We start from the raw sequence: 27,291 nt of genomic DNA on the forward strand, positions 1-27,291 counted from the left end.
GCCTGGGGAGGCCCTCAGGCCCCGCAGCACCCTGGTGGGTGGGCGGGGGCGCTTCTAGCGGCAGCGCTGCCGACACCGGAGTGAGGTTTGGAGAGGGAGAAACCTTGTCAGGAGAAAAATCATCCTTGGGTGAAATAATTCCCCTGGCCGAGGGGAAGAGGCTTAGGGGTCGCTCTGTCCGCTCCTGTATGGGTTGGGTTGGGGGGTGTGTGGTGTTGGTTGCTTTTTAAGTCCTTGCAGCCCGGTCTTTCAAGAAACCCTTTGCATGTTTATACAATGAAGTATTTTTTTTTCCTGTATGGTTGGACTATGAGTTGGCATGGACCGTTACTCATAAATAAAGCTGAGTTAGGGAATGGTCTCGTGGCGGATTGTTCCTGACTCCCACTAATCTTCCCTCCAGCTTAGTTAACTGAAGCTAGGGGACAGCAGAAGCTTTGCCATCCATTCAGGCTCTGCTCAGATGGTTTCAGCTTAGAATAAAGGCTAAAGGCTAAAGGATAAAGGCTGCCTCCTGTACCTGATACAACACAGATGCTGTGGGGAAGTTCATCTTTTTTCCTGAATTGTAAATGAACGGTAAAGGCTACTGAAAAAGGTGTTGATAACTGAAGAAATAGGAAAAATACATGTATTGGTATATGAACAGAGGAATTAGTGACTTTGATGGTGTGTGTGTGTGTAAATCCTTTACTATGCCATGTAGTGAATAAATGTCATAATTGTGTTCACTTGAGTTCATGAAGTCAGAACTGGAGCTATCCTTCAAGCTAACTGTTTATGATACACTGGCTAACTTCCTCACTAAGTAAAGTTATGTATAAACAGAAACATTTTTTATTTGCTTTTCATATGGATCTATATTGTGTGCCACAACTACTGTGTTTGTCTAGTGCTGTTAGTTCAGAATTGCAAAACCATATGGTCTACGGACAGCTTCACTTGAAACTGAGAAGATTCAATAAATGAGTCCGGTTTTTCTTCAGTTCCTTTGGCAAGCATACTGGCTAAAAGAGTAGCATATCTCTGGTATTGGGAAGCAATGATTAAAACTGTGTTACATATTTGTGCCTGCTGGTCTTGAGACAGTTCTGTTTGGTGGGCATCCTGTGAGAGTATCTGAGAGATACCTGATATGTTACTTTTTCCCATATGGTTTAGGGAGTGAGAAAAAGGTTACCTCAAACGTCTTGTTCAAGAGCTTCCTCAAAGCATGAGCATAAGTCTTTGTTCTCTCTCACCCATCAGGTGCTCTTCCAGTGGCTTTCCTGTGGGCTTGGGCTTAGACGGGTTGAACGCTTCAAGTACAGAGCCTGCCAGAGCAGCTGGGAGCTCCACTCAGCCTTTGGAAAAAAGATAGGGACAAACGTTGTGAACTCCTCCAGGCCTCCTGCCTTGCACTGCCTGGCTGTAAAGCAATATAGTCCAATTCAGTTCTCCAGCCTCCTCTCTAGCTTGCACTCTACTATTCAAAACTTCCATTCTTCTTATCTTTATTGGTATCGTTTGTACTTGGGTAACAGTAACTTGTGTTATGGGAGTCTGTCTGCATTTGTATTACAGGTGTTTTCAGACAAAAGATTTGTACATCCCTTGGCGCAGACAGGAGGAATGAGAAGCACCCCCTTTGCCTTGTGAGGCTGCTGGTATTGCTCGTTGAACTGTTGTGCTAACAGCGAGTTGTCCTAATCATTGTCATCAGTTTAGTGGATTATGACTTGGAAGCAGAAGTGGGGAGATACTGTCTTGTCTGTTTTCTGTTCTTTCACAACTGATACTGTCCTGAGATAGGTGCTTGCTGTTTACAGCGCAAGCTCTAGGTGTCATGGAGAACATCTGTCCACTAACTTCATGAAATGTTAGTTGCCAGTATCTTTAAGTTCCCTTCTTCTGCCTGCCACTCTTAACTTGCAAATCTGATCAAGCTTAAGGAAAACAGTGCGGAAGTATATTGGCAAGAACTTGGAAACTTTATTGCTACAGCAAGTTTCTGCTTCGTAGATGAGGCAGTTGTACCTCTGGTCACCCAGATCACTGGGAATATGTATGTATTTTTAACATTGAATCAGTATGCTGAGACTGTATGGAGAGATGCTGGACTTGGATCCAAGTCAAATTGGTTTCATGTTTGTAGGACTCAGGAATATTATAAACTTTGAATTTGTTTTTTTCTATCCTCACATTTTCTTCACCTCTCTTCAGTGACCCCCTAACACAACAAATTCATGTTTCATTTGAAGATTTTCTTAACAATGGAAAAAACATTTCTGAACTTTGAAGGCCATTGTGTCTTTCAGGAAAATTATGGCCCTCTTGGGACCTTGAGGGTTTTTTTTCCCCCCTCAACCAGGTAATCTGGTTGAGATTCAGATAATTTCTTCCATAGGCAAAGGCAGGGTCTTTTGTCTCTTCTTTAGTTTTCCCCAGCTGAGCTTCCTGTTAATCAAGCTTAGTATTCTCTGCTTGGCACACAGTTCAGTAACCTAAGCTATGGTTTACAGTGTTGCCACCATGCAGTGTGTTTGCACAGGGTGGAGCACTGTTATCTCATCTTTATTATGATGACATTTGTCTTTGGGGAAAGTGTATTCATCAGATCATCTTAATAGCAGTGTGTCTTGTGGGTCAGCAAAAATGGCTCTCACAAAGAAGTCACAACAACTTGTGTCCTACAAGTCTTGAAAGTCCTGACACCACAAACATTACTTCACTTGCTACATATTCCAAACAGGAATATTTTGTGTTCAGGTGGAGAAGGGGTTTGAGCTCCAGGTCCCTGTTAGATGCTGACCTCCTTTCTGTGAAGTCATGCATGTCTTCTGGTCAAATTAGTGTTAAACATCCTGAAAGCATTTACGATTTTTTTCCTGTCTAAGCACAAAAATTTCAATTTGGTATAGGTAATCTGGTACCTTACCTAGTGAAGAACAGTGCTTTCTTTTGCTAGCGCTGCTTGTTCTGTTTCAATATGGCTTCATAAAATAAATTTGTTTGCTCCATGGATCCATCAGTGCTGCATCTGGCACGAGGGATGTTGGAGCTTAATTTCTACCAGAAGCAGCTGTTTGTCTGAGGCCCAGGACCTTTGTAAAGAGTCCATAAAAGTTGCTTCTACAGGGTTAGTGGCTCTCAGTTTTGGGGAGCAAATCCTGGGAAAGGAGAATGCAATGTGGCCTCTTCCAGATAAGCTGCCAGAATTCAGGAAGCAATACTAGTGGGTCATCTGGAGCGTGCTGGATGCGTGAGTGGATGCTGACTTGTTCTGGTCTTGGAGAGGGGAGGAATGAGATGAGTGTCACCGATGTTGGGAATGCTGGCTCAGCATGGGGTGTTTCATGGTTGCCAGCTGGAGAAGTAACAGCTTGTGTTCCTCTGTTCCCCTCCAACCCTCTGTGCTGCCATTTTTCTTCTCCACTATATTTTGTGTGATGCGGACAGGAAAGGGGAGAGGAAAAGAGGATGCTGAGCAAGTATGTCTGACCTGGGTAGAAGAGGTATGTAATTTATTCGGAGGAATGCGGGGAGCCCATGGAAAAAGCTTGAGAATGGTTGCACTGAACTGAATTATGTAGCAAAAGAGAAGATCCTTTCTGTTTTGGTCACTGTATCACCTTCTTTTTGGATTTTCAGACTGGCAAAAAGAACAAATTCTGCTATTCTGTGCTGTTAATCCTAAAATATCCAGAACTATTTGTCAGCACCAGCTCCATGCTTATCTTTCTGTGCTAAATCTGCTAAATTCCTCACAGTTCTCTTGTGTTATTCTTCCTCAGACAGGAAAACTAGTGGTTTGGTTGTTTGGTTTTTTGTTTTTGTTTTTTTTTTTTTTTTTAATTAAATAGTCTTTCCCCTGTGACTAAATTTGTCTTGGCTTATCCTTCTTCTGAACATTTTAACCTGACTTCTAAGCCTCCAAGCATTGTCATAAATGCATATTATAGCAACCAGAGCAAGTAGGGTAACTCCAAGCACTGCGATGGATATACTTTAAGTAGGTTTTATGTTTAACATAAGCATTTTTTTTTTATTCAACTAACACTGGGGCTTTTTATTTTCATTTTTATTTTTCTTAAAGCCCTATTCCACTGCTGGGCAAGGTAATTTTTATTTTATTGTTGTATGTAAGATGTGTAGAAAATTTAAGAAACACATATGGGCTTATGGAGAGTTGGATAATATCTTCAGAGCCTGTCAGAATTTTTTTCCTACATTTAAAATTGTGCTGTTTAGATAATACATGAAATACGTTAACACTTATATGATCTCTATTGTTCATTTTTAGGAACAGATACGCAGTTTAGTGGACAAGCATGTGGAATTCACTGCAACTCTTTTCAAGATGGTTCTTTGGAGGATACGATGGCTGCTTTGAAATTTCTATACTGTCTTTTTATTAAAGGAGAATTCCTAGTAAGAGATACTACTCTGTCTGCAATAAAAATCCTTCTTACTAGACACAGATAATAAAATCTCTGCATATAGTCTGTAAGGATCATTTATTGTAAAACACTGGCCTCTGAAAAAAATAACCAGTCTTTGTATCTGCATCAGTGAAAATAAATAAGGTAAGAAAGCTGTTATAAATACTTCTCTATGTAAGATGATAGAAGTATAGAAGTGTGGATGATATATGTATATATGTATTTGCAGAATTAGAGCCTAAAAAATAAAATAAATTTTATGGAAAACCTGAAAATGAAGGGAAAAGTGTATTCCAGTGAAAAAAAATTTCACAATTCAATACAAACTTGTTTTTTGCAGAGGCAGCAGGACTGTGACTTGCACTTACACAGTCAGCAAAGGGAAGAATGCCAGGTTCTAAAAGTAACTTGGTGTCTTTACATGAGGATGGTATAAATGATACTTCAGACTTGAGCGAAATGAAAATGTCAGATGAAAAAGGATCTGTTGAAAAAAGAACAATGACTCTGATTGAGAAGAATGGCTATCACGACTCTGTGTACATGAAAGCAGCTAAGATTTTTCAAGGCATTCATACTGAAAAGCGTAAGGATAGAATATTGGTGCGGTATGGTGATGACTCAGTATCTCCCACACTGACTTTTAAAGATGAGTATTCCCAGCGGGTATCTTATGAACTGGCTTTCAGTGCTCTAAAATGTAAGTACAAAACTTTTCCAAGAATCTCTAACAGAAATGATGTAGCAGAAAAAAAGATACGGAAAAACAAAGTGTTTAGTTTCTGCCTGATAGCAGAGATCTGGGGAATTTTTTGTTGAACTACAGGTTACTGCTAGACTCAAATATTTACATATATCTATTTATTTATAAATATTATATATTTATATATATATTTACATATATCTAAGTGGTGTTAGCGTTTTGCGAAATCAAACGTTTAAACTCTATGCTTTTTCATGTAAGGGAATTGCACTTACTTAGAGTTGCTACTGCTTGTGATTGAATTTGCCTTAGAGTTTCATGATTTTTAAACTTCCAGCTTTTTCTTCAGTGATTTATAAGTTTTTCTTCCATAGAATCTTGTAGATTTCATAGCATAAGTTGTCGTTATTTTCTTCTTTTGCAGATCAAGATCTTCTTGAAGAAATACTGTTAGATAGTTGTGTTTACCCATGCCAGTCAATAGTAAGTGAGCATTTTTGTGAGGAAGTAAATTCTGTATTTTCTAAGTTGATGTAATTAGAATATTTTCTGAGGATTCTGCAACATTCTTCAAAACAACATTTGTTGTTTTGAACTATATGGTAGCCTGAGACTGAAATATTGCTGCTGTTTTTAGTTAGTTGTCTAAAGCATCATAGGAGAGCAAACCATAATGCTTACTGCAGTGTAATGCTTGCTCAGTGAGATTGTCCATGAGCCAGTCCATGTCTATGGGCTTTCCTTCTCTGCTGTGTCCCATTGTGAGTGGGGAAGAAAGTCATGTTCCCTTCTTGTCCCTGAGAGTTGGAAAGCATGGGGTGAACCCCATCAGACGAAAGAATGCATTGACCCCATGTTTCATTTCCTGGGCAGACTGTATTGTATATAAATATTGCACTTATATTGGCAAAAATTGGTCCACTTTACTGTCTCAACATGCTTTTCTGCTTTGACATGGAAAGAAAATCTAGAGCTGGCAGAGTAATATGCTATTCCTTCCAGTTTAGTCTTTGATGCCTTTGAAAATTACAAGATGAATTTGAATGGGTGTTATTTGTGGAGATGGATGTGAGCAGGCAAATGATCTAACACATATGATTTTTGGCTTGTTTTCATAAGGAAGTAAGACCCACTTGGTAACATTTTGTGTTTGGTGGTATTTCCCTAAAAACTTGAGGTTTTGAGCTAATTTTGGTCATATCTGTGAGAAGCTAAGAATTTTCGAAGGCATTAAGAACTGTAGGACTTCAATGAAAAGAGGCAGACAAGAGTAGCTGAAGTGCTGTTAATTACTGTGCCTAAGAAGGAGATGCTCCTTGTTTTAAACATTTAGACATGGGAAGGAGATTTTACATATGTTCTAACTGCAGAATGGTTATTATCACTGAGCTTATTGGTTGCTACATACCAAAGAATCCCACTAGACAAATTGGTGGACATGAAGCTTTTGTTAGCTATTCAAGGAACTTATGAGGAGAAAATAATTCCAAAGTTTAAGTTCTGATAACGTGAAAAGTTGTTAAGATATAGTATATTATCTGTGCATATGGAGAGTGTTTTTAATTTTGATAAGCTAAATAACTTTTGTGTATTTGAGTTTTTAAAAATCAATTAGTTTTACTAACTCTCATGAGGAATTACTTTAATATTCTTACAAATAAGCATTTCATTGGAGTTTTTAATGCCTCTTACATGGGAGACTGCTGTTTGATACGGATCTTTTTGCAGAAGTGAGGCATGCTTTGTGTCACCTTTTCTATCCAGTTGCTTTTCTGTTGCAGCCGGATGAATTAACCAGCTTGCTTGTTGTGATGCTTTATGACCTACAAGACCGAAAGTTTCAAGCACGAGAGATTTTTGATGAAGAGGAGCCTGTAGCAGAAGTTCAGAAAATAGAGCGTTATCTATACAGGTATGCATGATAAGGACTTTTGTTGTTGACATATATTAGCAGAAATACAGATTTGTGTAACCACTGCCTTTTTTTTTTTTTTTCAATTGTCAATATCACAGATGTCTTTCAGCTTCAAATTTTGTGGGCTTTATTTTTAATGAGAACCTAGTTTGAAAGGAAACTTTCATATTCTTATAGTTAAGAAAAATACAGCTAACAAACCATCTTTATATTGTGGATTATTCTGCTAGAAAAAGGTATCTTATTTTGGAGTTGTTGAAGTTTTTTTTGTGCAATTTTAGAAAAGAAATCAAATACTCAGTAAACATTCATAAATATGAGTGTAATAGTGTCAAGAGGTCCTGGAATGGAATATCCATTTATTTATCAATACTACTATTATGGAACTATATTTATTTATTACTTTAAGTAATTAGAACAAAAAAAAGAGGATACGTCAAACAAACATTTTAAGTAGTGTTCAAGTATTTCTTTCGTCAGTCTGTTGATGAACTCAACAGGCATTTGTTGGACAAAATTGTGTTGCTGCTGGATTTAGAATAGCCCCAAAAGTTCACTAATATAATAAATGCAAGGTATTCCTGGAGGGCAGTAAGTAATATGCCTTGATGTCTGAAGTAGCTCACCAGTAATTTTCATTTGCTTTGAATCATGTATAAAGATTATGCATAAAGCCTGTGGGGAAAAAAGGACTGGGGATATTTCCTCTGAGATTTTCACATAGTAATAACAATAATGATAAAACTAAAACTGACTGCAGGTTGCCACCATACTTTTTCTGTACACACTTAGAGGTCAGCTTTCATCAAGTGCCCATTCTGCACATATATTTATCTTCAAACATACAAAAAAAATCTGATGATTGTATTCCACAGATTGCAGTTCCAAAATATATTTGGGGTTTTTTTTATCTGTCTGAGAAAATTGATGTATTTGGAAGTCATCTGTCAGAATTCCAGTCCCTTGTGCGTTTAAGGAGAACAGTCTTAACTATGTACTACTACCTTGCATCTACCATTGTCTGGGGTAGAAAATGTCCTATATTTGTGTATTTTCTGTAGCAGCTCGCAAAATGAGGCCTCACTTTTGGTTTTGGTTTCTGAACAAGACAGTATTGTAATAGAAATATTTCATGTTAATAGCTGGTGTAAACACTTATAAAACTTCTTAAAACTTGTGCTTATGTTTTTATAGTTTCAGGACAAAATTGGCAGCTGCACTAGCAAGATGCCGCATAAAACATGATGCTCTTTCAATTGAATGTATTCTACCAGAAACCATACGGAAGCAGGAACAAAGGGCTTCTGCTTTACCTTTATGTGTTTGGATAAACACACTTAAAATCAGGTAAGGTCTTTAAAGTATCATCTAATATTGATGTTTTTACATATGAAGTGATGTAGTTTGCTACAGACTTGTTTTAGAATTTCCAGGTTATATTATTACTGGTAGTTTAAGTTTCTTATAGTAAATTCTGCTTAATCCAGCAACATTGCCTGAAGTTTGTTTGTGGTTTTTGTATATTGCAGTAATGGTATTCATAAACTGTGAGAAAGCTGTGAAACAGTTTTTTTTACTATTCTGTTGCTTATGTGGGTCTTTCATCAAATAAATGAGGAAATAAAGTTAGAAAATACTGTATGGGTGAGTAAACTCTGTGACGAAAAATAGAGAAAGAGAAAACTTCTGTAAAAAGTGGGTGTGTTACTGTAAGCCATAACATTGGCAAAGCATGTTAAGACAGGTACAATACTTAAAAATGGTGCTTATTCTGTAAGGATAGCGTAAACTCAAAATAAAAATACACTTTTAAAAATCCTTATGTTTGGTGGAGTGCTGTGTACATAACACTGGTGTTCCCAGTTCTGTGCTAACTCATACATGAACCGTATCAGGTTGTCCTGTTACCTGATGTGTTAGACAGGTAATCTATTTTATCATGACTTCAAGAATTCTTTTTTCATACTCTTGTCTTGGGCCAGTGTTCTGTGCTTAGGGGATAGGCTCTTCAAGATAGAGAAGGCGTCTTACTCTGGTTGTGGTTTTGCAACTCTTAACTGAGACTGAACTGAAAGCTGCTGTGTTGAACCTACATTTAATGTACCATATAAGCTTATGGCACTGTCTGAAACTGCCTTTCAGCGAATGAGTCTTGGTGTATATATCTTTAAACCTTTGTGATATTTGAATTGCAAACCTTGCATTTATGTATTTATTACATTTACACAAGGATTATTTCAGATATTAGCCATCAAATTTGTTGGCAAGCTGGGCTAAATTGAAAACAGTTGAAGGAACCGAACTATTCCAACTGTAAATTTGCCACAGTGTCTCCTGCACATGGACATTTATGTTTTGATGCTTTGAATCATCCTCTGGAGATACATACCTCTTTCTTAATTTATTTTATCAGACTTACTAACTTAAATGTTTCAAACCAGAGTTTGTGTCTAAAATAGGCTGTATTCACCTCCTGCATTAGGCAGTATTGCATTTTGTGTGTATGCACACACACACACAAAAAAGAAGGCAAAAATCCGTATAATCAATGTGAACTATATTGCTTAAGCAAATGCTGTATATTTAATAGTCAGAATTGTATGTTAACAGCCTTCAAGACATTTTCAAAGATTTGAAGAAGAAGGGATTCACAAGAGTTGAAACTGTGTCAGACTTTGACCATTATACGTACTGTATGGACCAACATTGCCATGATGTACTGTTTTTTCCTTCCTCTCTTAAAGAAGAACTGCTTAATTTAGATCTTTTTGCAGATTGCAAACTCTTACTGCAGGTGAGCTGATGTCATCTTTAATATGTTCTGCAAACTAAAATAATGCTTTGCATTAGAATGAGGTCATGTATTGTGTGACTGTCCTGTTAAATCAGTCAGACAGCAACATACTCATAAGGTTTTGGACTTTTTAATAATTAGAAGGTTAGAAACTTCCACTTACTAAATTTAGCATGCAAATGTTAATGCTTATAATGTATAGCTACAATTAAGTTAGTACAACATTTTAAATTTAATCTTAAAACCGTTGAAATAAGCATCAAAAGTGGTTCAAGAGGCAGACTTACTTCTGAAAATGTGAGGAAAGTTTCTATGTAACTACCCCCAGTTAGTAGGTAACGGTATTGTAATTTTGTTATATGTCTTCCTCTTCAACTGCATATTTGTGATGGAATGATGACACTTCTTTGTATTTTGTGCAGCGTGGTTCCTAAATCTCATAAACCCCACTGGTCTTTCCCCTGCCTTGCCATCATTAGCCTTTCCAGGTCAGAGGTTGCTGTTGTAGAGCGGTCATTTGGAGTAACTGTCCAGCAACACACAACCAGAAATTAGCTGAAGTGTCTGATGATTCCCGAGTGCTTAGCAGAAACATTTCAAAGGGCATTTTCACTTGATGCTTAGCATTTTCTGGAAATTTTAGCCTTGCCGTGGTTTAACCCCAGCTGGCAACTCAGCCCCACACAGCTGCTCGCTCACGCCCCCCCCCGGTAGTATGGGGGAGAGAATTGGAAGAGGAAAAGTGAGAAAACTCGTGGGTTGAGATAAAGACAGTTTAACAGGTAAAGCAAAAGCCACGCACACAAGCAAAGCAAAACAAGGAATTCATTCACCCCTTCCCATGGGCGGGGAGGTGTTCAGCCATCTCCAGGAAAGCAGGGCTCCATCACACGTAACGGTTACTTGGGAAGACAAACACCATCACTCTGAACATCTTCCCCCTTCCTTCTTTTTCCCCCAGCTTTATATACTGAGCATGATGTCCTATGGTGTGGAATATCCCTTTGGTCAGTTGGGTACAGCTGTCCCAGCTGTGTCCCCTCCCAGCTTCTCGTGCACCCCCAGCCCACTCACTGGTGGGGTGGTGTGAGGAGCAGAAAAGGCCTTGACTCTGTGTAAGCCCTGCTCAGCAGTAACGAAAACACCCCTGTGTTATCAACACTCTGTTCAGCACAAATACAAAACACAGCCCCATACTAGCTACTGTGAAGAATAACAACTCTATCCCAGACAAAACCAGCACAAGCCTCAAAATTTATTACCCAGCTTACAGAGTAATTCAGTAGTCAATTTCAGTATGTATATTTTGAATAGAAGACTTACAGAAAAGAGCTATACATGGGAGCCCCATAGGTCATGGGAACAAATTCTGAGTGTCACTCCCTAATATTCAAAGTGAGGAAACAACCCTCAAAAACTCCATCTTTCTTTGGTGGGATAGGGTGGTACTTGAATGCTGTAAGTGGATACATAGACATTGATGTGAACTTAAAGGTTTAGTGCCTTTTTTTTCCCCTCTCCTTTATCATCAGTGTTTGCCAGATTTGGTGCAAAACATGGTGCCTGTGGTCCATATCTTCACTCTGTGTTTTAAAGTAATTTGATGGAGATAATGTTTGATATATCTCTTTTTGTTTTCATCACTTATAGTATGAGATCATCCACTTTTATTGAGAGGTCCCTGTGCTTTTTGCATTTAAATCTGCCTCTTTTTCAAATTTCAGCCAAATCTTGGTCTTTGATTTGTAAGGCCTTAATTTCTCTTGTAATTATTGTCAAGAGTGGTGTGAATAGTTTTGCATTTCTCTATTAAGCTGCCTCTGAGGATGAATTCTGCATATTGTGGCCTATGTTTGTCTTTTTTGGAACCTGCTGTTGCTAAGAGTTCCTCCTCTTGGGGATGACACGCACTTATGCTTTTCACCTATGGATATTATGCTTTCTTATGCATTAGTTCAATTATTTTAAGTTTAGTGAGTGACTTAAGATGTTTGGTTTTGTACTTTATTTAATTCTATATTAGCAGCTATCCCTGATTAGTTTTTCTCCTCCCTTCTTTCCCGGTTGTCATGAAAACAAATACTTTCCTTATTTGGAGAAGATGATTGGCATTCATAGAAACTAATTAGTTGGTGATACTTAATTTTTGTGTCATTATTTTCTAGGATAAGTCTCGCAGCCTTGCTGTACACTCTGCACAGGCGCTGCTGAATATAGGTGATGACATTATAGTGGCTCATGTAGGTTCCCATCTGACCGTTGCCCATATGTCAGTGCTGACAAATCACACCATGTCCAAAATTTTTGTTTGCGGCGTGAAATCTTCAGTGAAAGCAGCAGAACTGAGGAACTTGTTCAGTCACATGGGATGTAAAAGTAGGTGTTAAAACAGTTGGTATGCATAAAGTATTGTAATATAGGTGTTTGTGATATTGATAAATATGGCATAATTCTATCAGGATTCAGAGGTCCCTTGTTTAAGGACTTGGGGAAGGCAGTAACAACTTCTTTGTTGTCACAAGGCAAACTGACAACTCTTCAGCTACAATTAAGTTAATCGAAGGTTGCAGATTACCCATGTCATAGATGCAAGCTCCTGAAACGTCTGGGTGAATTTTTTCCATCTAAGTAGTTACTGTATAGCAGTTGGTGTAGCTGGGAACTTTGGGTCCATTTATTTGGAGCCTTGGCTGTTGCTTTCAGTCTGATTTTCAGCTGTTTGAGGGTGTTAATCCAAACCACATGCATTGTCCAGTTACCCAGAGGACATGATCAGAACAGAAAGCAACAAGACCCTGGAACCCATTAGCAGTCTTTCCAGTGGAAGTTGCTAAGGTCTAGCTAGTCCTTCAGTCTCTTTGAAATCAGTGGGGCATACTTTGGAGGATCGCTGGGTAAAAAAACTGGCTGGATGGCTGAGCCCAGAGGGTTGTGGTGAACGGAGCTAAATCCAGTGGTGTTCCCCAGGGCTCAGTGTTGGGGCCAGTCTTGTTTAATATCTTTATCAATGATCTGGATGAGGGGATCGAGTGCGCCCTCAGTAAGTTTGCAGATGACACTAAATTGGGTGGGAGTGTTGATCTGCTGGAGGGCAGGAAGGCTCTGCAGAGGGATCTGGACAGTCTGGATCGATGGACCGAGGCCAACTGTATGAGGTTTAACAAGGCCAAGTTCTGCATCCTGCACCTGTGTCACAACAACCCCATGCAATGCTACAGGCTTGGGGAGGAGTGGCTGGAGAGCTGCCTGGAGGAGAAGGACTGCTGGTTGACAGCCAGCTGCACATGAGCCAGCAGTGTGCCCAGGTGGCCAAGGCAGCCAACAGCATCCTGGCTTGTATCAGGAATAGTGTGGCCTGCAGGAGTAGGGAAGCGATCGTGCCCCTGTACTCGGCACTGGTGAGGCCTCACCTTGAGTATTGTGTTCAGTTTTGGGCCCCTCAGTACAAGACAGACACTGAGTTGCTGGAGTGTGTCCAGAGGAGGTCAACGAAGCTGGTGAAGGGTCTGGAGAGCAAGTTCTGTGAGGACAGGTTGAGGGAACTGGGGTTATTTAGCCAGGTGGAGTCTGAGGGGCGACCTCATCGCTCTCTACAACTACCTGAAAGGAGGTTGTAGTGAGGTGGGTGTTGGTCTCCTCTCCCAGGTCACTAGTTGTAGGACAAGAGGAAATGGCTTCAAGCTGTGACAGGGGAGGTTTGATTGGATATTAAGAAACATTTCATCACTGAAAGAGTGGTCAGGCATTGGATCAGGCTGCCCAGAGAGATGGTGGAGTCACCATCCCTGGAAGAGTTTAAAAGATGTGTAGATGTGGCACTTCAGGGCATGGTTTAGGAGACATGGTAGTGTTGGACTTGATGATCCTAGAGGTCTTTTCCGACCTTAATGATTCTATAATCTGGGTCTAGCAGGCTCTAGGGGGCTCTAGCTCTGTGGAAGTCCATGTAACACCACTGTCTATTCACTTTATCCCATTAAAATTAGGCAGGCTTGCTTGCATGTAGAACCATTGAGTTTTTCCCTTTTTTCCCCAGATATTCAGTTGCTACATGAAGACTTTACTGAGGTTGGACCAACAGACCCAAGACTTCAAAAGGCAAAAGTTATTTTGCTGCTACCACAATGCTCTGGGCTGGGTGTTGGCAACCCAATAGACTTTATTTTGAATGAACATGGAGGTAATTTTTATTAAAATGGCTAGCTCATGCTTTCTGGTAGAAATAGTATTGAAGTATTGTGATCTGGACATTGTAGCTGCTTCAGTAAATGGTGTCATTTTATAAAAAGCCTTCCCTTTTTTTAACTACTATAAAACATATATATTAAATAACTTGCATAATTCTGTGTGTCTGCTTCAAGTCGATAGTATGAAGTTTGAGGGTTATTCTGGGGAGCAGAGTCTGTATAGCCTTTCTTTTGAAGTAAGAAGTCTATAGGCAGAAAATTTATTTCAAGAGACTATTGTGTGTAATTTTCCATTGAGTGCATACCTTTATTGACTATACAAGTCTATTCACTGCACAGTTCCCATTAAATAGAAGCAAATAAGAGGCAGTAGTAATTACAGGTAAAGAGGGAAAGGAGGATCATTTAGGCACTCCTCGGTATTGTAATTTGTAAAACCTACTGTCCCACTGCACTAGTAATGGACCTGGTTATTACCAAAACATCTTCTGCAAATAACTGAATATTAAGCCACTGATACAAGTTGCAGTAATAAATTTAGAACTCTTTGCATTTAGATGCAGGATTGCTGAGAGACCTTTTCCAAGGATCTGTATCTAAGGAGAAACTCAGTATTCTTGCTGAGAGGCAGCTTAATGAGTTGATGCATGCAATGAAATGTAAGTGTGTGAGTTCTCCAATTTCTGGGAAGACCTCCTATCACCAGTTTTTCTATAGTTAAAAATACACTGATCACCCTATTAGTTAACAGTAAGTGTGTAACTAAAACCCCTAAATAATGATCTCCTCAAGTCCAAAGGTGTTTCCGTGTTCTAGTATTCACCAGCCATTAACACAGTAATCTTCAGCATTGTGTAGAGAACTGGCTTACTGCCTTCCTCATGCTCTGGAAAAGTTGTACATAGAGTCTGACTCCATCTTCATGCTGCCACTTTCTGCTCCACTCCTTTGGCAGCTGTGTGAAAAGATGATGCAGCTCTGAATTTGTGCTGAAATCTGCAAATATTTGAGAATATTTTAATTATTGAAAAGCACTAGAGATTGAATACTAATGTGTGCGGGAGGGTATATTTTCTTGGTGAAAGTGACACCCAGGCATAATTTTTATGCTGCTTTCAGTCCTTAATAAAACCACTGTGTGCACGAAGAATTTGAACAGTGGAATTTTTGTTTTGTAGTTAACGAAGTACAAGCTATTGTTTACGGCACTTGTTCAGTTTACCCAGAAGAAAATGAACTAGTAGTGAAAAAAGCACTGGACTCTGGAGTGGAAGGAAATAAAGTACAACCATATAGGTATGGAATGAATAGTTTTGTCTACAGAAAATTAAAGTGTAACTTTAAATTGTAGCATAATTCTTATCCTAGACTGATCTGTGTCTTGCATTAGATTAGCATTTAAAATAGTTTTTTGCTGCCTCTCAGTACTCATAACATCAAAAGGACTGGAATAAGTAGCATCCTCTTGACTTCTTAATCTAATATTTTTGTTCCCATCTGAAACTGAGAGGGGAGGAAAGCATCACTGGTCAGAAATAACATTGCGGTGAGCTTCTGATAGAGCTATTGCTTTCAGCCTGTCAGTATTCAGAGACTGAAGCGGGTTTAAGATAAAATGGAGACTAAAAGTCAGGGAACTTGATAGTATGCCCTAGCTTCAGACCTAGAATGGCAAGTTGCAAGGGAAAAAGAATCCAAGACTTAAAATACAGGTGTCATCCGTGTCAGCTGGAGCAATTGTTAAGAGACTGATGGGTATTTTCTGGATTTTTCCTTTCAGTCACAGTAGATAAATGCAAACAGTTGGTACTTGCACAGAGAAAGAATAGTTGATTACAGGATGCAGGTTAAAAGTTTATGTTGCCAAAAGCACAGGAGAGCAATACTGTATTTTCAGATTTTATATTACCTTAGATGATGTTGAACTTGGCCATCATGCGGAAAGGGACTGTGGTTCCAGATACCATTCAGTGCCTTTAAATTTTGCCTGATTAAAATGGTGAATGTTAACTGTGACCAGAATTGTCCACAGAATTTTAAAAACAGGTATGTTATGCATGATGTTAAGTTACAGTACATCAAAATGCATCTTTCTTGTAAATCACTGAGAGAAAAGAGCAGCCTGCTTAAAATTTTATGCTAAATGGGAGAAATCAGGGTATGTCTTGCCAGTGATGCTATGATAGTCCAAAAGCATTTATGAACTTTTGCTGTAAACTGTGTTTTCCTTGGGGATTTGAAATTTTGTGAAGTCTGTCATGTCTTGACCTCTATGCTGCTATTCCTCTATAGGGTGAACGAGGTGGACCTTGGAACACAATGGTCTCTGAATTACCTGAACACAAATAACACATAAATTAATGATATATGTAACAGAAGTTGTATTTAAAAAATCTGAGATTTTTTTCCCAGAGCTCTATTTTTTTTCAGGAAAAATTCCCCCTTGTCTAAAACCCTCCTCCTCCTCCTCTCAAAGCCAAAAGAAAATCTATTCAGTGTTTTGCAGAAACATCACAGAACTTGCCATACCACCAAATTACACTTTTGCTCTCAAATAGAAGGCCATCTCAGAAATAAAATCCCATTAGGATTTTTGCAGACCTGAGCAAATTCTTGACTGAGGACTAATTGAACTTCAAAAATAATGGTTCCAGAATCAGTTCCTTCTTCAGTGTCGTGGATGTATCTTGGATGTTTTCATGCCTCATTCTTGCTGCAATAAAGCTGTTGGTAACCAGTGTAAACAGAGCAATAATAGACCTCCATAAATAAAATATGTAGTGTGATTATGCTTGTCTTAAGACGTGAAAGCTCCAGCCATTTAAGATGCATGTACTACTTACCACAGTTCCTTGTATGCTTTCCTTTAATTAATTAGGTAACTTATTTGACTAACAGAATGCAGGATAGAATAAAAAACTCTTGCAGAATTAGTAGCCCCTGTGTTCACAGTAGGGGCTTTGACAGGCAAGCTATACTAATAAAACATCCTGTGTGATCATCACAGATCTACTTAATCTACTTTTCCAAGAAAACCGAGAGCTTTCAGGAAACTCTTACAGAAGTTGCGCTTATGTATATTCTATCTTTTGGCCTCACTCTGCAGTGCTGGAGCGGTGCCGAACAAAATAAGGCTATGCTGGCGTTTGGGGTTGTACAGCTGGTCTTAGGGCTGCGACATCCTAAAGGTGGTTTCAACCATGTACCCCCTGTCTAAGCTGAGCTTACCTTAAGGATATGACAGACAGTTTATAGAAAAGACTTTACCTTACATAAGGGTACACATGGCAAACAGGTTTGTGTGGAGGAGATGCTAAACCATTCATGCATTTTCCTTTGGCCTGTCAAATTTGAGTTAATTTCTGCATCAATTTTCAGGGCCAGACTATCTGTTAAAGGGATTCTTGGTAACTGTAATCTGTATACATGAACCAAAGCAAAGACTGTCCCTTCTTTTGCATTGGATGACCAGATCTAAAAGCAAAAAAAATCTCCTATGTATGTGTCATAGGGCATAGAATTTTATTCAGTAATGCAAGGAGGATGTGAGCCTTCTAGTCTGTTTTAACAAGTTCTGAGGGACATATAAAAAAGTTCAGATTATGGTGAAAACTTGGGAACGAACAGTTTTGCAGGCTTCCTGTTAGAAATGGACTAGCCAGCCAAGTCAGGATATTGCTTACAAATATTGAATGCATTTCTCCATAACTATCTTTGAACAAAGCTCCATCACAAGAGGATCAGTGGAGTGTTGAGGAGGAGCTGTATCATACAGTCCTCAGCAATGCAAAGAGGAGGGGGTAAAAATTGCATTAGGCATGTTTTGATAGTGTTTTTCTGTACCAAAACCGCTTAGTACTGATTTAGCAGCCTTAAGAGCCAAGTCCTTGAGGCCTGTTTATAATAGCAGGGGATTACTGGAATACAGGGAGAACATGAGAAAAGGCTAGTTCTTCCTTCCTCACTGATGCATTGCAAAGCTGTGAATTTGAAAAAAGCACTCAATTATTACAGATAGGCAAATTTTTCTAACCTAAGATTTTTAGCTTAGATAGATGTATTCTTTATTATACTTAATAACTCAAAGCCAACACCTTTACAATTTCAGTGTATTACTCAGTGTTTTCAGAGCATTCCTCAACTTCATGGCCAACTTGATAATCCAGTAATTGCAGACCTGAGAAAGCAAGCAGTTGTTAATTATGTTCATACGTATTTGTTATCTGGTGGTTAATACATCTAATTATTGGAAAAAAATAAATGGGAAGTATTGGAAAAAATGAGAAAAACCAATTGTAAAAAGCTGAATTCTTATGTCTTTCTTGAATTGCAATTTTTTAAAATTAAGATAAGGCTATAAGACTGTCATTAACAGATGTAATTCGGAAATTACTTCTAATACATCCGTGCTTATTTCCTCTTATGTCTTTAACTATTATTTTCTGGTCATTGGTTTATTTTTTTTACAGGCTTATTCCTTCTGTGTTTACTCCTTGCTCCAATTCAGAGGCTTCCACTGAAATTTTTTTCAAAATGGAGCCATCAGATATTTCCAGTGGCTGTTTTCTAGCTATTCTAGCAAGAGAGGTAAGCTAAAAAAAAAATGCCATTTAAAAACACTATATTGAAAAAGAATATTGCTGTTTTCCACAAAAGAAGTTATGAAATGGTACATTTAAAAAAAACTTCCTGGCTGTTCTTTAGTTGTCTTAAGAACAAAGAATAGGTGAGCAGCTGAAATGTGCAACTCTGGTGTTTTATGCTGAGCACAGCTTTCCAATATGTGCCTTTTCTTCTGGAGCTGTTCATGGTCAGAGCAGTTTTTTGACAGAAGACAGTGCTAGGAACACGTAGAGGAAATATATTGTTGCTGTCACACCTTGGAATGAAATACACAGCTTGACTAGACTCATGATAGCTGGTGTCTAGTAAAGTTATTTGTTATGTCTGAATGTGTCACCAAGATCTGCCAGCATCCAAGCAGACAGTGTCACCCATAGGGATTAAGACTTCATTATAATTTGAATAAAATAGGTATGAATGTTTCCTTCCAAAACTAAGGCAAATGCAGATCTGGCTTGAAAAGCAGGGGGCTTTTGCTGAGTAAGTGGAAAAGTCTTGGCGTGATTTCTGAGGAAAGGCCTTAATGGGGTGGCTTGCATCTCTGAGCATCAACATTTTCCTCTTGTGTCTGAGAGAAGCAGGACTTTTTTCACCAGAAGAGGAAGGAGGGGAGCTAATTAGAATTTAATTGAAAATTAAAGATATGAGATCTTCTTTGGTTATTTGTACCACTTCCTGTCATTCTGCAGTTACAGTGCTTGAAAGAAGCTTGTGTCTTGGGGGGAATTAGGAGAGAAGATTTTATTAGAGTAAGAGAATCACACTTGAAAAGCCTTTCAAGTTATCTATTGACCTCTTTCTTTTCACTGTAATATAATTTTTAACCTGGCTCCCTGAGCTAGTAAGTTTTAGTTAATCATGCCGTGTACATCTGTCTATCAGATTGTCTTCCTCCAGAAAAAAACTCACTTTTGTTTCAGGTAGTTGATATGAATAATTTTTTAGTCAAATATTAGTGCACAGAAGCAATTGCTCCTATGGCCAGTTTTTTGAAATTGACCATTTTGTCTAATTTCAACTGAAATTTCTGGTTTACAGAAAACCTCTTCTTGGCTAGTTGTAAGTAGTTTCTTCCCCATTGCTTCTCTTTATTTCTTTGGCTGTTGCCCTCGTTCACTAGTTAATCTAGTTTGAGAGTTCCTTGCTTATGTATTATGAGCAAGGAGTTTCATTATCATGCAAAATATTCATGTTTAACGATATTTCTGTATTTTAGTAACTATTTCTGATACACACACATTCTATATATCTATATGCATGTTATTACAGACATGCTGCAGAGCAAGTCAATTTGAGAGACATGTAGTACAAAGCCCAGAATTCACTCTCCCCTCTCTAGGCCTGTAGAGGGCAAACTCTCTGAAGAGCAAACTCTCAGATACCTCTTTACACAGCAGTCACATTCTCAATTTCTTGAATAAATACTTTGGTTAGCATTTGTCACATGTGACTTAAGTCTTTCTGCTAGACTCCGCCATAGTTTCCTCGTGGAGTAAATTCTGAGGAATCTGCGATTGAAGCATGAAGTTTGCAGCTTTGTGTTGTGGCTTAGATGTATTGTTGTTTCCTTGGAAATTTTCAGAAAGATTCTTCTGAAAACGTGTCTGTTAAAGACATTCTGGCTCGTGCTGCAGCAAAAGGACTCCTAGATGGTGTTGCTGTAGAAAGATCAAAGGAAGAGGAGAAAAAGCGACCAAAAGTAACACAGCGCAGAAGTAATATTACTGGTAGTGGTACAGAGCCAAAAATGGAAGAGTTCCTTCACCGTCAAACTGTATCCAATGTTAAGGCTGAAGTTGCCGTGCCTAAAGCAGTCGGTAACATACTACAAAAGAATGTGAGCCGAACAAAGAGCCACATTCAGCCGAAGAAACCCCTCAACCCGGTTTCAGCCCCAGCTCTGCCTAGAGTGCTGAAGCACACATCTCATTCATCACCTATGGGCAGGGCACATGACGGACAGGCACTTGCTAGAAGGCCACGTGCAGAACATCGCAGGGTTGTACTGAAGCCTGTGGAGATCATTTTGCCCCCAGTGATAATGCCATACATATGCCTGCAAGGAAACAAACCCAGGACATCAACTCATCCCTGCTTTCATGGCTGGACTGGAGCAAAAGGTCCGAGTGGGAGGAAACTTCCACCACCTCTGCCTAAAGCTGTCAAGCCAGCTGTGCTGAGCCATCCTCGGCCATGGCTGTAAAAATCTGCAAAGTTTGCCCAGCCTTTATAACAAAGGTAAAGACTCCTCTATATATTTATCTACACGCTTAGGTTACAGTACATCTTTATGCAGGATAATCTTGCTGTAGGAAAGAGATATATTATGGGATATTTGCATGGAAATATCCATGTTAGATGTAATTTTAAACTGGCACTCACACTTCACAGTGAATGCAGCTCAGCTGCACAGGTCGTGGGAAGTGAGGTCAAAAAACCGTAGCTCCTTGCTATACATGTCAAAGTCACAAGTTAAACCATATACTTCCCCCCCCCCACCTCCATGACCTGCACAGATCTGTAGGAATACTCAATTTCCAATTGCCTTTTTTTTAAAAGTGAGGCTGCATTTAGTAAGTGGCTCTTTTTCTTTACAAGTGCTAGATATCATTTCTGCAAGTTAGCATTTAGATTGTGGCACGTGGGAAGTAAGCCAATTAGCCCACCTTTATTTCTAAAACTAGAGGTTGACTTCTGTACAGGCAACTGGCCAGGTACACTGAAGCCCCTGCACAGCTTTCTAGTACTTACTCCCTTGGTTCCTACACCAGTGTGCTTCAAAATATTAACAATGAAAACTAGATAAAATACACTCATGCTAATAATACTGAATTGCCATCATGATGTCACATCAGACTATGTCATGGCTCATAACTGCTTTTCACCAGCTTCCTTAACCCAAGCAGTTCCTAGTTGAAAAGAGCTGCTACTGTCAAAGAGGGTTGTTTTTATACATGTTACTGCTAGTCAGCTGAGTAATGACTGACCACGGAGTAGTGTGTCTGTCTTTGGAAACAGCTGTGGCTTCTAACCTGCTCCCTCTTGCTGGCAAATACAAAATAAAGTAACTGTAAAACATCTACAGTTGTATAATCTGAGCAGAGGATAAAAGGGACACAGAGCGATGCTTTTAACAAGAATCGGATTTAGTATTAAATACAGATAATATAAAGAAGGAAGATGGCAAACAATGATGGCGTGATTGTAAGAGGAACATCAAGAATTGCATATATTTAGGTTATACTGTGTAGAAATGGAACAAAGACAGCATAGCAATGCCCAAAGGGAGCCGTGGCCCTAAAGAGGTCTTCCTCTAGGTAGACATTTAAGATACTTGGTACGAGTGTTGCCAATAGTGTCGACAGTATGATACGGAGTCTTAACCTGCGTGACCTATCCCTGAGATGGGATTTAGATCCATCCACAGAAAATGTTTTAACATCTATCTCTCTTTCATCACCCACACCAGTCAGCGCTACCTTTAGAAGGAAGGATGTGAATGATACTACGCCAGCAGCATAGGCAGCAGGCTCTGGTTCGTCAGATGAATATCCTTGCTTCAGTGAATCAGGGAAAATGTCTTTTAGCATTTCAGTCCGAGCCAGCTGTCCTGTTCAAAGGCATCGCCCACCTGCTGTACATCCCTGTGAGTAATGCCTGCTCCTTAACTGTCCCAATAAAAGGATGAACTCTGCTCTTATTTCTGAACAAACCTGTAGGGACAGATCTAGACCTGTGTGCATGCAGTGTATGGAACTGAAAAAAAAAAAATTCCTATTTTATTTCAAAACCATCTTGGAGGAGGAGAGATTCTACATGTTAGGTAAAAGGAATGGACAGTAAGGAGGTTTGGCTTTTTTTTCCAATATGGTTGTTAAATGCTTAAAATAAACTTAGAGATTCTGCAATTAGAGAACTAAACTATTTTTTAAAATCAAAATCTGTATCATTCATTTATTAAAAGTAATTAAAATTACTTCTAAATGAATATATCTGTGTCTGATGACAGACTTTCTGGGCTACTTACGTAACACGCATCATGATGTCCCACAGTCGGTCTCATCTTGCTTTCAGGAGTTTGAGTCTTCGAAATGTTATGGAGGCTGAACCAGTTAGAATCTTGATGCCTTACCAAGAATACTGAAGAGCTGGTAGCGAAGATTTTGATTCTGCAGGTCGCCAGCTTATCTGGGGCTGGCTTCAGATGGCTTCAGTAGGTAGGAGCCTGTATGCTCATTAAACGCTCTGTGACTTTTTACAGTAAAGCTGTTTATGTGACTAATTTTCTTTAATCCAGTTACTTATTTGTAATAATCAGCTAGAAGCTGTTGCTTCGGCTTTCCAGATGCAAAAGCATCCATTGCACTGCTACTGCCTCTAAGCCACCAGCATGTTTTTCCCTCCCCTCAACCACAGTTTGGCACAAAAGAAATAATTTCCCAGTTTCATGGACCAGTAACAGCTGAGACAATCATTTTATGCAGCTAAATTTATTCTCAGAACAGATTACATTTAAATGTGGAGAAGTGGTCAACAGCAGGGAAAATAGTCCTTTTTGGTGTCAGATACTTTATGTACTGCTAATAGACAGTGGGGGTGTTTCCTTCTTTCTTACTGCTGTTAAAATAAAACAAACCTGCTTTTGCTGACTGTGCAGCACAAGTTTTAGCAATGTTTTAATTAACCTGCCCAAGAAAGGAGTAATGGGATTAATGGCAATGGTGAAAGGTTGAGCCTGTATCAGCCATTGAAATAAGAAAGTTCTCTTCCATGGGTGATTTACTAACAATTTTAGATCCCTAGTTAAATCACCTATGAAACGCTTGATAAAATTAAAAGGGATGTAGAACTCGTGGTGACACAGAACTGGTGTAAGCTATGAGACACTCCACCGCTTTTCTTCCTCTGTCACGAAAGGGCACGTTGTTTCAAGAGGTGCACAAGAAGTCTATGACTACGAACTCACTTCACTGTGAACAGATTCTGTGCCCTTCCACGCAATTTTTGTTATTCCTGTTTAACCACCCTGTAGGCGGCCACCGTCGCCTTACATCTCCCACACCCCCTTGCTCCCCTTCAGATGAAACAGTAAGTGGCTTAAATAAAACCGTCAGCCAGCACTGCAGATTTCAAAAGAAAGGCTTTTGTCTCCAGTCGTTGACTGAATATAAATCTTGCTCCTGCAAGGCAGCTTGTTAATGACAAAACTGACATGTGATACTTACCTCTAACTTACTACCTGCACTGAAAAAATGAAGAAATTAGCTTTGCTTTACATGATTTTTCTACATCAATAAAAATGTGACTACAAATAATTACAAAGCCTGCCTTTTCCTAGGCAACTGACAGTGTACAGAGTGGAGAATGTTACAAGTGCACATCCAGCAAAGACAATACATCAACATAATAATGCAGGATACTTCAGTAAAAATAGAATAAATAAAATAAAAATATTTCAAGCGGTATTTAACAGGTTAATTTAAAATATGGCATCAGACATACAAGGCATAGCGAACATGGCTGCCTGCCTACAGAGTCACTAGGTATTATAAAAAAATGCATAGGTAGCTGAAGGGTCGCTATAACAGCAACTAAAACGGTGGCAGTTCCCTAAACACATACCCCGCACATCCTTTTTTGGCCATGGTAAAAAGAGCGTTTTAATATATTGTTTAACAAAAGGTAATGGCTTCGCAATATTAGGCTCCGATTCTGTAAACACCTGGGTGTGTAATCTTCTGGAGAATAAGGAACTCTACTGAAGCAAAAAGGCCGCATATAGTCAGCCCATTAAGAATGCTACTTAAATATCTGTAAAATCAACAGCGTTTCGTTAACAGACACAAACCTCTTAACACATACTGGCAAGTGACCTACGGCTTTTCAGATACCTTCCTGTCTTCTCCTCAGCCCTTCCTGCAATGGCAGACTCTGCTAGTGAGAGCTAACTAGGTGTTCACAGCCTTGCCAACACCGACGTGGAAGAACCTTTACACTGCGGTTCGCTAAGTGTCGGTTTGGTTTAAAGAGAGCCCGGATCGCCCCTGGGGAGAACCAGCACTGGGCAGATGCAACTACAAAATTTAATTATACGCTTTGTTTAAAATTCACTGTTGTAGAACAGTTGCAAATCCCAAATCCTGGCCTTTCCAGCTGGAACTTTAAAAAGACACTGTCAAAGCATTTTCTGTAATTTAAAATAAAGTCAAAGTGTGAATCACTAGCATGATGACTAATAAGGAGACTTTTTATCTCTTAACTTCATGACGCTACCGAAAGCTACAATGGCAGCCACTACATTCTGATGGCAGTCATGATAGGAAGTGAGTTTTTACGGTGCTCCCAGCGGACGCTGCTGGGATCAGTGTTAGGAACTAACCCAGCAGGTGTGCCAGCTGCTACCTCCATGCCTTGAGATCTGGCTTTGTGGGCACTTTCAACCATTGGTGCTGCTAAAAGGAGTGGGTTTGTTTGCGTCCCCTCGCCGCCGGGTCTCCCTGCCTACAGGTGCATAAGCAGCTTCCCCTCCGGCTGCGCAAGCCAGGGGGCTGGGGCAGAGGAGGCGGCAGGAACGTGCGCCTTGGGAGGGGAAATAGTTGCTTCAGCGCCTGGGGTGCAGGATCATGGTCATACAGAGATTTGAGATTGGTGGAGGCTCAGCTCTTCAGCAGGTATTCCAGAGAGCTAAATTTAATTACAATAGTTGCATAGCTAGCCTGCGCCTGACACTCGCCCATGCATCACGCTGAGGTTAGTTTAATGATTTTTCTGCATTTTTCAATGCAGAAATTTCTTGAATCATCATTCTTTTCCCCTTGTGTTCCTAAGTTGCTTTGCCCAGGTGTTGCCATTAATTTCTTTAAATAAGGAAATAAAAAGAAAATTGTTTATAACAGTCTCTTGCATAGTAAAATAATTTCTTGCAATAACAGCCTCACCAATGTTCTTTTAAAACTACAGTATGACCAGATCTGCAGACGTGGGAGACAGTTACAGTTTGGAACATACCTATAAACGGAGGCAAAACATTTCCAACACTAGTTAAAATGTCTTTAATGTTCCATTTCCAAAATTTGTACCAATCTGCAGGTCTAGACAGAAGGTGGCAAAGGGAGAGACTCAGATGTGTAACTGCATTTGAAGATTAGCCAGAGGTGCAATTTCAAGGGGCGATACTGGGCTGACGCGGTCAGGGCCTGCGGAGGTGTTTAAATCAAAGCCATTAGATGAAGCCTTTGGAGCAAAAGCACTGAAATCAAGTTGTACCACCTGAAGCACGATCCTGTTAGAAAACAACTCTCTTATTTTGTCACAGGAGCATTAAAAGTAAAAGAAATTTCATGGAGTTTTGTAGATAACAGGAAACATGATTGTTCTTTTTGTGGCGTGTTAAAGTGTTCAGCAAGAAACTCTGAGGGGAAGGGGGAACTGTGCAACAGACGCTGAACTGAACATTTCATCAAACACTTGTAAGGAAAAGGTATGGAATATTTTTAGTCTCTATAAGAGTTCTAAGACAGTAAAATTACTGACTAGTTCTTACTCCTGATTGGTTTAAGCCCTGGGTGAAACAACGGTATTTTTGATGAATTGATGACAGATTTAGGAGAATAAATTTAACAGCCAACAGTTCAGTTGCATTCGTATGTTCAAAGCTGACAAGCTTCAGTGGATCACCCTGCAACTCAATTACTGAAAACACTTCTGGATTTTTCAGCATCGGTTTGGTATTAAACGTGATTCTTCTTCTCTAAGACCATAATGTATAACCAGGAGATGAAATAATGACACCATGATTCAAAAGCATGTCGGGGAGATGTTAAAGTGGTTGCTAGACCAATGCTGACAAACAATTTAAAACTAACAGGTGTAGTTCTGTAAAAAATAAAACTTGGTATTTAATCTACAGTAATTCAATGGTAGCTAATACTTGGTACCTACTCCAGTGTTGAAAACAGAGCAAAGTGCAGTAGGGTTTAAGATTGGTTTGTGACAAATCCAGCTCAAGACGGTGAAACTATCAACTCAGGCATCATTCACTCCAAGGACTTTAGCACGAGTTCACTGGGAGGGACGTGGCCATATTCTTTTTTTTGTGTGAGTTTAGGTAACGTTCACGTATTTACAATCAAACAGACCTTCCATTGCTCATGGTGTAACTCACTGACAGCAAAAGATTATTCATGCTTCTTTTCATATCACACGATGGTGGCAAGAACGAGAGAACATGCTTGTCTAACATTGTTTCGATAAGGGTAAACTTTCTGAAGACAAAGCATCAGCAATTTGAAATGGAAGGCCAGACATCGTCAGTTCATTTCCCTTAGTGTAGCTACTTCAGTTAAACGTTGGGAGAATCTTCTCTCTTGCGCAGCTACGGCATCTCAGTGACTGGGCGTTTCTGTTTCAAAGTGTCAATGAGGGACAACACTCCTCTTTTTACGTTAGTTGTAACTCTTCTGGTCACCGAGTCTGCAGGAGGTGGGGGCGGTCGAACCTTCTGTGAAGGAGGTCTGGCTACTAAGCACTTCTGATACCGTAACTGCAACAAAGCAAAACCATTCTGCGATCCTTACTGTATCCGAAACTTTCACACAGCATTTTAAATACACTTCTAATACTTTCAATATCATCAAACCACCATTTCG

The 27,291-nt window shown here is 39.4% G+C and overlaps 2 protein-coding genes across 21 annotated transcripts in view; one reads left to right on the top strand and one right to left on the bottom strand.

The window, feature by feature from the left end:
- Nucleotides 1-23,943, top strand: NSUN7 (NOP2/Sun RNA methyltransferase family member 7). Of its 6 annotated transcripts, XR_010372615.1 has the most exons (15): nucleotides 1-85; nucleotides 4,283-4,565; nucleotides 4,762-5,121; nucleotides 5,549-5,607; nucleotides 6,906-7,036; nucleotides 8,234-8,386; nucleotides 9,650-9,833; nucleotides 11,999-12,209; nucleotides 13,870-14,013; nucleotides 14,578-14,679; nucleotides 15,199-15,316; nucleotides 18,490-18,607; nucleotides 20,226-20,881; nucleotides 22,113-22,289; nucleotides 22,718-23,943. XR_010372615.1 is itself a non-coding variant. In XM_064449342.1 (14 exons), exons 3-13 carry the CDS (start codon nucleotides 4,809-4,811, stop codon nucleotides 20,844-20,846), a joined length of 2,154 nt encoding a protein of 717 aa, XP_064305412.1. In that variant the 5' UTR covers nucleotides 1-85; nucleotides 4,283-4,565; nucleotides 4,762-4,808; the 3' UTR covers nucleotides 20,847-20,881; nucleotides 22,113-22,631. The 6 variants fall into 6 exon arrangements, 5 of the variants coding, with proteins under 5 accessions (XP_064305412.1, XP_064305417.1, XP_064305414.1 ...); XM_064449342.1 differs by lacking the exon at nucleotides 22,718-23,943 and having other exon boundaries at nucleotides 22,113-22,631; XM_064449343.1 differs by lacking the exons at nucleotides 1-85; nucleotides 22,718-23,943 and adding an exon at nucleotides 503-1,410 and having other exon boundaries at nucleotides 22,113-22,631.
- Nucleotides 23,118-27,291, bottom strand: part of APBB2 (amyloid beta precursor protein binding family B member 2) — a 193,092-nt gene continuing 188,918 nt past the window's right edge. For all 15 annotated transcript variants that reach the window (XM_064449328.1, XM_064449329.1, XM_064449332.1 and 12 more), the window contains one exon: nucleotides 23,118-27,185. In XM_064449328.1, coding sequence (XP_064305398.1) covers nucleotides 27,018-27,185 — 168 coding nt within the window. In that variant the 3' untranslated portion in view covers nucleotides 23,118-27,017. The remainder of the gene's footprint in view (nucleotides 27,186-27,291) is intronic.

This window comes from Phalacrocorax carbo, chromosome 4 (genome assembly GCF_963921805.1).
Source record: "Phalacrocorax carbo chromosome 4, bPhaCar2.1, whole genome shotgun sequence".
In the NCBI taxonomy this organism is placed as follows: Eukaryota; Metazoa; Chordata; class Aves; order Suliformes; family Phalacrocoracidae; genus Phalacrocorax; species Phalacrocorax carbo.

Coding starts and splice junctions, on each gene's coding strand:
- NSUN7 (XM_064449342.1), top strand. CDS start 4,809: ATGCCAGGTTCTAAAAGTAACTTGGTGTCTTTACATGAGGATGGTATA. Junction 14,014..14,577: donor TATTTTGAATGAACATGGAG/GTAATTTTTATT, acceptor CTTTGCATTTAG/ATGCAGGATTGCTGAGAGAC. Junction 14,680..15,198: donor GTTGATGCATGCAATGAAAT/GTAAGTGTGTGA, acceptor TTTGTTTTGTAG/TTAACGAAGTACAAGCTATT.